The sequence below is a fragment of the Ahaetulla prasina genome, chromosome 11 (genome assembly GCF_028640845.1).
Source record: "Ahaetulla prasina isolate Xishuangbanna chromosome 11, ASM2864084v1, whole genome shotgun sequence".
Lineage (NCBI taxonomy): Eukaryota > Metazoa > Chordata > Lepidosauria > Squamata > Colubridae > Ahaetulla > Ahaetulla prasina.
The window spans coordinates 24,829,026-24,841,356 of record NC_080549.1 but is presented as its reverse complement, the minus strand read 5'-3'; the positions used below and the strand labels follow the sequence as shown (position 1 = coordinate 24,841,356).

Sequence of the window (12,331 nt, the reverse complement as noted above, 5' to 3'; positions counted from 1 at the left end):
AGGGACCTCAAAGATCCTCTAGTCCAGCCCCCTGCTCAAGCAGGAGACCTTACACTATCCCAGACCAGCCTATTTATGAAACCTTCCAGTGATGGAGCACCCCCAACTCATGGGGTAAAATCTCTGAAACCCACTTTTGAACTCCGGAGTGAATTCCAGCTTCTTATCCTGATTCATCTCAAGTGAAAATGTCCAGGGTTTGTGCGTGGGACTGCAGAGCGTGGTCAAAAAGGTGTAAGATGGAGGCTGCCATAGTTCAATTAAAGTACAGCCTGATTTTTATTATTTCTTATCTATCGATTTATTTCTGATTGAGATATGTGCACAAACACACTCCACCACATTGCAATTTATTCATTGTTTGCTTATATTTGTATATAGCAAGCAACTGCATATACTTAACCATTTCTTTTTCACTGGCAAGTGCCATTTGAAGAGATCAACACCCCAATCAAGGAACTATCAATTCCCACAAACGATCAAGCAGAAAACAATATCGTAATCGAAGAATTGTTAAGGAGAAAAACCACATCCCACCCACAAGGAGAAGGCAAGTTACTGTACACAAATAGAGAGCAAACCTCACACCCCTTGGCACTGACGAGATGACCTAGCTGGGTAATGAAATGTCTGAAAGCAAACAATCAAGCTCAGAGAGTCCCAAGGACCCTACAGATCTTCATTGACCAAGGATGCACTTTGATGTAATCTAAGGACATTCTCAATAGGAGGGTCCTAACCATGTAATTTGTTCCGTGATGGATTATCTAGCCTTGAAAGGCATCACTTATGTGAACCTTCATTTGATAACAAACAACTGTCTCTTCATGCCAGCTGTTCTGTCCATTCTCTTGAATCATGGAGGTTTGGCTTTGGCATAATTTAAACTGTAGGATCTCCTTGGACTGTATTAGGGCAGACCATTTTTTCAGAGTGAATTGCTTGAATTAGTTTGCATCCTCAATTCTGCCCCCAGAACTAACTCCAAAAGTTGTGGATGCTCCAACCCTGGAAGTTTTCAAGAAGAGATTGGACAACCATTTGTCTGAAATGGTACAGGGTTTCCTACCTCAACAGGGGGTTGGACTAGAAGACCTCCAAGGTCCTTCTGTTGTTCTATTCATTGATGGTTTTAATAAATGGCCAGAGTTTACCAGTACTACATTATTCTGCAACTATACATCACAATAAAACCATTATAAAACTAGACACATCACTAGAAGCCAAAATCACAAGACTATGTCTGATTGTACTTTGCCAATGTCATGCGCGCGGATTCATTGGAGAAGTCAATGACACTAGAATGGTTACTGGAACAAGAAGAAAGAGCAAGCAAAGAACTCACTGGCTTCATACCATCAAAGCTGATGCAAAGATGAACAATCAACAACTGAAACGAGTTGGTAGCATGGACAAGCACTTGGCTATAAACTCACCAAGAATCGGACATGACTAAATGGTTAAAACAAACAAACAACATCACAATACACACAGCCGGCTGACAATTTTAGTCTCAACATATCTGAAAGGCAACAGTGGCTCTTCCAGCTGAGTGGACAAACTGGTATCCAGAAAAATCTTTGCAAAGAATTCAATTGTGAGAAGATAAAGAGCTCCAGCAAAATCTATATCCCCGTCAATCCAAAAAAAAAGATGAATTCTAAAAAAAATATCCTGGTGGTTGGTGATTATTTTTTAATTGAAAACATGATTTAGCGGATCAGTTTAAATGGAATTTAAAAGAAATTATGGCCTCTTAAGCATAATCTCACCTATCCTGCGCAGACTGCACTGGCTACCTGTGGCCTTCCGGGTGCGCTTCAAGGTGTTGGTGACAATCTTTAAAGCGCTCCATGGCATAGGGCCGGGCTATTTACGGGACCGCCTACTGCTACCGAATACCTCTCACCGACCCGTGCGCTCTCACAGAGAGGGACTCCTCAGGGTGCCGTCAGCTAGGCAGTGTCGTCTGGCGACACCCAGGGGAAGGGCCTTCTCTGTGGGGGCTCCCACCCTCTGGAACGAACTCCCTCCAGGACTTCGTCAACTTCCGGACCTCCGAACCTTTCGTCGCGAGCTTAAAACACACTTATTCATCTGCGCGGGACTGGATTAGATTTTAAATTTACTGGTTTTAAATGGGTTTTTATTATTTATACTGTTTTTTAATAATTCGGCTATAGAATAAGTTTTTTAATTGTCATTTTAGTTTGTATTTATATGTATTTTTAATTGCCTGTGAACCGCCCTGAGTCCCCAGGGAGATAGGGCGGTATATAAATATGAAAAATAAATAAATAAATAAATAAATAAATAAATAATCTCACCTATGGAAATGACCAAAGATGAGATAATGTATTGTAAAGGAAATCAGGGCTGACCTTGGAAAAAGAAAAATTTGGAGAAGGTTTTACAGTCACAGACTGAAGGAAGCATGAGAAAAAAAACTCAAAATAACAATCTTTGATTGTATTGGCATAAGATGAGGCAGAGAGAAATTTAGAAGGCTTTCAAGATTGTGTTATTCTGCTCTACAACAATGCACAGCTTTCCTGGGATTACATCTGTTTCTTACCTGCTGCCTACCTTGAAGGGCTAATATTTGGAAATATTTTTGGCTTTTTAGGAAAAATAAGAGAGAGTAAGGAAAGATGAACTTAGTGGAGAAATGCAAGACCTATCTCTAGAAAAACAGGGGTGAAAAGTCCATGATTACAAATAATATTTGGAGGCAACTCAGACAAACACTTCCCTAATTCCCTGAAGTATAAGGAGTGGGAGGAGGTACAGACAATAAGCCTTACAAGATTCTGTTGTTATAGCCACTCTCCATCAAAGTAGTTTTAACCTTCCTGAGAAGTTCATTTCTTGGTCTGGTCTACTTACTGGGGCAAGTAGATATCCTATGTGTGTATTCCTGATAAAATTGCTTAAGTTTCTCTCTTTTCTTTCAAGTAGCTGGTTGGCCTCATTTAAAATGCAGCCAAGGATAATGAGTGGGAAACTTTGTTTGGCTCAGGACGAAGGAGTCTCATTGGGCTGATTTCAGTCGTTATTTTCCCAGAATCCTTATCCCATCAAAAGTGAAGCAAAAGCAACATTGTTAGGTCAATCTAACAAGGGCAATCAATTCCACCTATTATGTGAGTGGTGCTGCAACTACCTTTTTTGAACATGACTCTGAAAATGTATGGAAAAACCAGATGCTGAAAACCATCTTCCCATAAGTTGGGGCAGAATGGAGGGGAGATGCGGTGGGAAAAGGGAAAGGGAAAAATCCAGGGGGGGCTTTCTACAGCTGTTCCCAAGTTGGGGCCCTCCAGCTGTGCAGGAGCACAGCATTCAATGCGCAACCATCCTGCAGACAAATGCAGAGGGGCTCAATCTGTTGGGTGACGCGCCACACGAAACTTTGCACCACAGACTGAAATCCATACCCAAAACCAGGCCGGCACACAGCTGATTTGGGGAGAGGGATTTGCATCATAAAAGAGATTAAGATAAAGTGTTTTAAATATCTGAAAGATTTATGTTACCCATTTTGCTCTGTAATGCCCCCCATATAAAATACAGCCTATATTTTTGATCCAAACCACATGGTGTAGAGGAGAGGGTTTGGGGGGCCAAAAGTAATAGCAGGAGCAAAAGCACTTAGACAGAGACCACTTCACAGGGTTTACAGCCCTCTCTAAGTGGCATTTCCCCCCCAACAATCTGGGTCCCCATTTTACCGACCTCAGAAGGATGGAAGCAATGGTGGGTTTCTACCGGTTCGCCCAAACCGCCCGGATGTCATCACAGACACTCTGCGCATGCACAGAAGATTCTGCACATGCACAGAAGCACCATACACAAGCACGTTCCCAATTCCAAACCAGTAGCGAAGGTAACTGGAACCTGAAGGCTGAGTCAACCTTGAGCCAGTCAGGATCAAACTCCTGGCAGTGAACAGAGTTTGCCTGCATTTTAACCACCACAGCTCTTGTGGATGGCATTGGTGATCAGGTAATAGAAGTACCATCCTTGCAGCAAATGCTCCTGCAGGAGACCCTATACCAGTGTTGGCGAACCTTTTCAGCACAGAGTGCTGAAATGGGAACGTGCGCATGTGGGGGGAGGGGGGAGCGCCAGAAACCGGAAGAGCGTGGCGCATGAGCATTGGTCACCCGGTCTTCCGGTTTCTGGGGCACATGCACACGTGAAGACCAGCTGGCCGGCGTGCATGTGCATGCCAAAATCCGGAAGAGCAACGGGCGACCAGCTGGCGTGCCCAGAGAGATGGCTCTGCATGCCACTTCTGGCATACGTGCCATAGGTTCGTCATCACGCCCTACACTATTTCAGACAAGTGGTTGTCCAATCTCTTCTTAAAAACTTCCAGTGCTGGAAAATTCACAATTTCTGGAGGCAAATAGGTCTGCTAGTTAATTTTCTCACTGTCAGGAAATTTCTCCTTAGTTCCAGGTTGCTTCTCTCCTTGATTAGTTTCCATCCATTGCTGCTTCTTTTTTTAGCTTTGTAAAAAAATTTATTTTATTTTAATGCAAATAATCCATGTTCCATTAAGGAGTGTGTCATCTGGGTACAAACATTTTGTGCAAAAACAGTTAAAGTGTACAACCATATTCATTATTTGATCTATTCTTAGCTTAATACCATTACATTAAATATCTAATACTATGACAATCCTCTTCTTAATTTATTTAACTCTATTAACTCTATTAATGCATTTTCTATATTTCACTCATCTATATTTATTTCTAATTTTTATATTTATTCTCTAACCATCGATCAAATAACTCCCATATAGTATAACATTTGGTTTGTTCTTTCTCTTTAATTGCCAATGTTAACCTATTCATTTCTGCATTCCCTTGCTTCTTGTCCTGCCTTCTGGTGCTTTGGAAAATAAGTTGACCCCCTCTTCTTTGCAGCAGCCTCTCAAATATTGGAAGACTGCTGTCCTGTCACCCCTAGTCTTTCTTTCATTAAACTAAACATACCCAATTCCTGCAACTGTTTTTCATGTTTTAGGCCAAAGATAGGTGCTTTGGAGAAAACATGTCAATAGGAGCTCAAGGGTTTCCACTGCTTCCGTCACAGGCAGCCTCCTCCCCAGCCCCCAAGGTGGCAAACAAATGCAAAGGATTTATTGTTGGGGAAACAAGAATAGGACAGCCCGGAAACAGTATCTGAGTTTTGATTGGGTTAAGCTCAGCAGCCCTTTGGAGGCAAGGGCCCCATGGAATGTATGAAAGGGCTTCACCTGCCAAGAAGCTCATCTCTTCCCTTGTTCTTGACCTGAAAACTCTTCCATCGCCCATTATAAAGAAAAGGTGGGGGGGAGAAGATGGGGAAGGATCAAGACTTGCTGCTTTCATTGTCCTGCTCTCAGTCTGCAAGATTTATTTTAGGGCAATTTTGTTCAAGAAAGGTCAGAGATCCCACCAGATGCAGGAATGGGATGATCTGCAATCAACTGCAAGTGGTCAGTAACTGATTGGTATCCGATTGGTCTAAAACTTGGCAACTCCAAATCTCAACCAGCAAATGCTCAGTCTTACATATTGGGAAAAAGAACCCTAACACTAAGTACAAGCTTGATGGACATTACCTTACAGATGACCCCCATCCTGTTAAAGACCTTGGAGTTTTCATATCAAATGATCTAAGTGCCAAAGCCCACTGCAACTACATAGCAAAAAAGGCTCTAAGAGTTGTAAACCTAATTTTGCATAGCTTCTTTTCCAAAAACTCTACACTACTAACCAGAGCATGCAAAACATTTGCTAGCCTATCCTTGAATACAGCTCACCTGTCTGGAACCCATACCACATCTCTGACATTAATACAATTGAACGAGTCCAGAAATATTTTACAAGAAGAGTTCTCCGCTCCTCTGTAAACAACAAAATACCTTATCCCACCAGACTTGAAATCCTGGGATTAGAAAACTTAGCACTCCGCCGACTCCGACAAGACCTATGTTTAACACACAGAATCATCTATTGCAATATCCTTCCTGTTCAAGACTACTTCAGCTTCAATCACAATAATACAAGAGCAAACAATAGATTCAAACTTAATATTAACCGCTTCAATCTTGATTGCAGAAAATATGACTTTTGTAACAGAGTTGTTAACGCTTGGAACACACTACCTGACTCTGTGGTCTCTTCTCAAACTCCCAAAAGCTTTAACCAAAAACTGTCTACCATTGACCTCACCCCATTCCTAAGAGGACTATAAGGGGCAAGCATAAGTGCACAAAAGTGCCTACCATTCCTGTCCTATTGTTTCCTTTCATTGTATGTGCTTGTATATAATGTTGTGACAAAATAAAAAAAAAACTAAATAAAATTTAAAAAAAAAACTGTCACCCAAAACATCAGTACAGGTAGTCCTTGACTTACAACAGTTGGTTAAGTGTTAGGGCCGGAATAGCTCAGGCTGTAAGGAGCCTGTTATTAGAACACAGTAGCCTGCAATTACTGCAGGTTCAAGCCCGGCCCAAGGTTGACTCAGCCTTCCATCCTTTATAAGGTAGGTAAAATGAGGACCCAGATTGTTGGGGGGGGCAATAAGTTGTCTGTAAATATACAAATAGAATGAGACTATTGCCTTATACACTGTAAGCCGCCCTGAGTCTTCGGAGAAGGGCGGGATATAAATGTAAAAAAAAAAAAAAAAAGTGACCATTCAAAGTTACAACGGCACTGAAAAAAGTTATTGATGACAGTTTTTCACACTTATGAGCGTTGCAGCATCCCCATGGTGACATGATCAAAATCCAGACACTTGGCAACGGACTCATATTTATGAGGGTTGTGGTGTCTTGCGGGGGTGTCACGTGATCAACTTTCTGACAAGCAAAGTTAAAAGGGAAGGCAGATTCACTTCACAACCTTGTTACTAACAGCTGCAGTGATTCACTTAAAAACTGTGACAAGAAAGATCATAATTGTAACTTTGAACAGTCACTAAATGAACTGTTGTAACTCAAGGACTACTTGTACTAAAAAGGACAAGGAAAGGAATTGGAAAGGAAGAAAGGAAACTTCCAAGCGGAAGAATATATTTTGGGGGTTTACTTGAAAATTTAAAACCCACCACAGGGAATTTCCTTGACTTCAAAGGTTTATAGGACACAAACTCAATGTGTGATGGGGAATTCCCCTGTCAAGGGAAAAAAACACAGTGAAATGAAACAGAACAGGACAGGACAGGACAGGACAGGACAGGACAGGACAGGACAGAACAGAACAGAACAGAACAGAACAGAACAGAATAGAATAGAATAGAATTTTTTTATTGGCCAAGTGTGATTGGACACACAAGGAATTTGTCTTGGTGCATACGCTATCGGCGTACATAAAAGAAAAGAAACCTTCATCAAGGTACAACGTTTACAACACAAATGATGGTCAATATATCAACATAAATCATAAGGATTGCCAGCAATAAAGTTACAGTCATACAGTCATAAGTGGAAAGAGATTGGTGATGGGAACGATGAGAAGATTAATAGTAGTGCAGATTCAGTAAATAGTTTGACAGTGTTGAGGGAATTATTTGTTTAGCAGAGTGATGGCCTTCGGGAAAAAACTGTTCTTGTGTCTAGTTGTTCTGGTGTGCAGTGCTCTATAGCGTCGTTTTGAGGGTAGGAATTGAAACAGTTTATGTTTTGAGGGTAGGAGTTGAAACAGTTTATGTTTATTTGAAATGTGTTTCAAATAAAAAATAAAGCTGCCTGCCTAATTTACGGCCTATGGAAGAAATATGTGGTGGTCGTAGGATAAGACAAGGAAATGGTCCTGGAGCAATTTACAGGAACATTTCTTGGAGCAATTCACTCCAAACCTATCTCCTCTGGTCTCATCTGAATCGTTTTCAATATATTGGCACAGCTCCAAACGTTTACTTGCATGTGTGTAATTTCCCTTTAAAGGAGGAGCAGAAACTAAAATACTTTGGCTTCTCCAGGTCCCAGGTTTGACTCCAAAGAGCTAGAGGGAGCTTCAAATGGTTAAAAAAATGGAAGTCTCAGACAATTCATTCTAATATACTACAAGGCAAAACACGCAACCTTAAAGGAAAAACACAACTATTTACTGCAGTATCCTCTGAACTCAAATTGTACGTTGATTCCGATCATTCTATAACAACACAGGGCTTGTCTCTCTCAAGAGTATTTTCTTTCAAATCAAGGTTGCATATGATTTCATTGTTGTCACATATGGGGAATGCAAAATGCCTGTTTTTAGAGGCATTCTAAGATAATATCAAGGCCCTGATGTAGAATTTGCTGTCACTTGTGGTCAGGTTAGTCTGAACTAGCTTTGCTCAAACAAGCAAATTATTCTGATGTTTTCACATGAAGTTATGTCTCAGAAGCAATTACTCTGTTGCTGATGCTATTTCTGACACATCGGATGACCAACAGATTCTGATTTGGTCTATGGACTAAAATCACAAGAAACCAGAGGAATTTAAGTCTCAAGGCCCAACATGGTTGGCTTCTAATTCATAATTCACTAATAAAGAAGAATATTTGTAGCTCAGGGTTGAAATGAGGAATCCTTGGTGCTCTCTGAACTTAGTTGTTTTCTTCCAGACATTTCATTACCCAAACTAGGTAACATCATCAGAACTAGCACTGATGCTGTTACCTAGTTTGGCTAATGAAACATCTGCAAGAAAGCAACCAAACTCGGAGAGCAAGGGCTCCTCATAATTCATTGCTTGGATTAGCGGACCATTTACTACAATCTAGAAAACAATTAAAGGTTTTTTTTCTGTTATCTATTTTTAAGACCATTTCAGCCAACAAGTCATAAGGAAGCAGGCAGAGATTATTTTCACATAGTTCTAAGTAGAAATTATATTTCCCGGATTGTCCATGTCAAAATCATGGACCAAAACCATTCAGCATAGTTTAGGGCAGGGGTCTCCAACCTTGGTCCCTTTAAGACTTGTGGACTTCAACTCCCAGAGTCCCTCAGCCAACAAAGCTGGCTGAGGAACTCTGGGAGTTGAAGTCCACAAGTCTTAAAGAGACCAGGGTTGGAGACCCCTGGTTTAGGGCACTGTGAAAAGCCAAGAGGGAATCCTGGAGAAGGCCAGACCCACCTACCTCCACCAACCCAAGTCAACACCACAGGATAATGGGGATTGTGGTCTAAGGAATTTAGCAGGGACCAGACTGGAGACTGAGACTCAGGGTGGGAATGATTGTTTCTTGACAGTCCCCTCCTAGTCAATCACACTGGATCTCCCCCACCCTTTGAATTGAGGCTGTAGCCCACCCAATATATGGCTAGGCGTGTGTAACCCGACAGCGCCTTTTCTGAAGTCACCCAGGGGTGGGGGAAAATGAACCTCAGGAGGCGGAAAGCAGCCGCGTTGGATCGGTTTAGGCACCAGCCCGGCCTTAGTCCTAGTGTCCCCTTGTCTCGCCTGGCCAGACGCCGGGGCGCCTGGCCCGGGACAGGACCAGAGACGCTCGGGTTTTAGTCCGGCGCGGCGGCTGATCCACGGGGCGCCTTTCCACCCGGACGGGACGGAGCGCGATCCGCCAACCGGGCAGGAAATCAGCGACGCCACGCCTTGGCGCTGCCCGTCTGAAGGAGCCGGGCAGGAGGCGGCCGGCCAGCATCCTCGACCGGGGTCTCCTCCTCGCGGGGAGACGAGCGCGAGAGGCGCTTGCCGTCCCGGGGCCGCGAAGGGGCGAGCGAAGAGGCTCCCTCGCCCGGGCTGCGATTTCCGCAGGGCTTCCAGGAGGGAGGGGGCAGCCCCGGAACCCACCCACCCCGGCCCGGGCAAAGAGCGGCCGGAGGATGCCAGCCCGACGGGGCGGCGCAAAGAGCCTCACCTGTGCGGAACTCCAGCGTGTGGTCCTGCTCGGCGCCGCCGCCCTCCTCCAGCAGCAGGACGTAGAGCATCCCGAAGGAGTTGTGGATGCCGAAGATGGAGCCGTGGCACCAGGTGGCGGCCAGCACCACCACCCAGCCGAAGCCGCCGTCGGGGGGCGTGAAGTCGGGCGGAGGCACGGGCCACTCTCGCCTCTCGCGGGCCCCCGAGGCGCCCCGGCCGCCGCCGCCGCCGCCATCCTCCTCCTCCTCCTCCTCGGCCGGCTCCTCCGCCTCCAGGGCGCCCTTCTCCTCCGACAGCGCCTGCTCCTGCCGCCTCAGCGCCATCGCGCGCGCCCCCGACGCCGCCCCGGGCCGGCTGAGCTGCGCGAGCAAGCGGGCCGAACTGAGCCGGGTCTGGGCCGCTGCTGGAGCTGCCGCTGGGCTGCTGCTCCGCCGCCGCCGCCGCCGCTGGTTGAGCTGAGCTGAGCTGCGGCGGCCGAGCCGGTCCCCACGCCTCCTGGCTGCCCGGCCGCGCTCCGCCCCCAGCCGCCCTCCGCGCCGCGCCGGAGCCTCCCCCGCGCCGCCCAGCCCGCCTCCCGCCTCCCGAGCCCGGCCTCGCCGCCGGAGGCCGCCTCGGCCCTCTGGCGCCCGGCGCGGCCCTCGGACTGGCGGGCGGGAGCGGCTCCTTCCCGGCCTCGGAAGCGGCGAGGCGGAGGCGATGCCGCACGTGTCAGCGGAGAAGAGGCGCCTTCCCCGGGGACGCCTCGGCCGGTGGGGCCCCGGCTGTCACCCTCGCTAGCGCGGTGGGCGAGGCGGCGAAGCGGTGGGGAGGGTCGCCGGACGGAAGGGCTGCGAGATGGGGAAACGGGGTCTCGTGACCGCCGCTGCGATCCAGGTCCAGGTGGCCGGCTGGAAGAGGCCAGAGGCGCCGGGGGGGCTCCGTGGGAAACAGCCCCCCCCCTTGGTCTCCCGGCTGCGGCGGGGTCTCCCGCGTGTTTTGGGGGAGCCTCGCCAGACTCTGTGGCGGGGGATCCTCCACAGGCGGGGAGTGAGCGGGAGGGGATCTGCCACGCGTGTCCGGGGAATGGGGGGCCTGGGAGGAGCAGCCCCCCCTTCTCTGCCCCGGGGATTGCCCGAGTTAACCCAACGCCCCTCCCCTTGGGCCTGAGGGCAGGAAGCGATTGGACCCTCCCCTCCTCCCTCCTCCCCCGCCGATGCCCCTCCTGGCGGCTCTGGACTCAGCGCGGCGCCTTCAAGGTGAGCAACGTCATTGCGGCAGAGGAACCCGAAGGGCAGAGCGAGCCAGAGACGGGAGAGACCCCCGGGCTGCTTTGCGGGCGTCGCCGGGACAAGGCGGCCGGAGCGAGCGGGGCAGGGGCTCCGGCCCCGCGAGAGGGCGGCTGAGGTGTGGGGGGGGTGGGGGGTGGAGAGCGGCTCCCCCCGGGCGCAGCGACAGCCCGGCTCCGAGCGGCGCGTCTGCTCCGCGCAGCTTCCGAGGCCCCGCCGGTGCCGTCGCTTGGCCGTCCGCCAGCCTCGATCCTCCTGCGAAGCGGAGGAGCCGCTTTTGCCCGGCGGGCGGCTCTGCTCCTCTTTCCCCCGGGGAATCGTGCGCGGCTGCTTTGACGACCTTGGCACGAGGTGCGGGAGAGAGTTTCCCGGAGCTGGTGCCAAAGATCGAAGCCCCGGTCTTTGCTCCCGAGCGCTTCCCCTCCCGTTGCTGCGGGTCCTTTTCCCTCCTTCCTTTCATCTACCCTGGAAATAATGACCGTGGTGCGCTTTCATTACCTGTTGCTCTGGCTGAAGGAGGGAAGAAGAGTTTTTAAAGTCAGGTTCAGGAGCTGCAGAAGGCAGCCAAGGAAACCCACAGCAATTGCCTGGCCCATCTTTGGGGCTCCAGAGCTTACTGGATGGACTGCCATCCCCAGCAGCCCCCAAAAGCACTGTAGAATAGTGGGGAATGCTGGAAGTTGCACTTCATCGGCGGCAAGCTGGGAAAATAGGGCTCTATTTTGGCCTTTATTTCAAAGACCTTCTTTCCATCCTCCCTTCCTTCCTTCCACCTACCTACCCACACTTATGAGCAAGGAAGAGTAAACTTCTCTAGCCAACATTACTATGGCTGAAAATATGATTGGAATCTAAATATACAGGATTGGGAAGAGCTGGAATAATCAAGTCATTTTTGTTTTCCAACAGATTTGGAGAGGTGTAAAGAGCTACGACTTTCCCAATTGGGGTGGAGCCTTTAGGGCAGGGGTCTCCAACCTTGGCAACTTGAAGACTTGTGGACTCCAACTCCCAGAATTCCTCAGCCAGCTTTGCTGGCCGAGGAATTCTGGGAGTTGAAATCCACAAGTCTTCAAGTTGCCAAGGTTGGAGACCCCTGCTTTAGGGTAAGGGCGGAGCCTAGCAATACCTGCTGCGGTTGGAGCATGCTCAAGTTGATAGGAGCTAGGGAACTCTGGGCTCAATGGAAGGCA

At 47.8% G+C, this 12,331-nt stretch overlaps 1 protein-coding gene across 1 annotated transcript in view; it reads right to left on the bottom strand.

Moving 5' to 3' along the window:
• Window positions 1-10,369, bottom strand: part of SLC16A2 (solute carrier family 16 member 2) — an 87,368-nt gene extending 76,999 nt beyond the window's left edge. Inside the window, exon 1 of the mRNA XM_058196803.1 lies at window positions 9,872-10,369. Within this exon, the coding sequence (XP_058052786.1) occupies window positions 9,872-10,196 (325 nt within the window). The 5' untranslated portion in view covers window positions 10,197-10,369. The remainder of the gene's footprint in view (window positions 1-9,871) is intronic.
• Window positions 10,370-12,331: the final 1,962 nt, after the last annotated feature.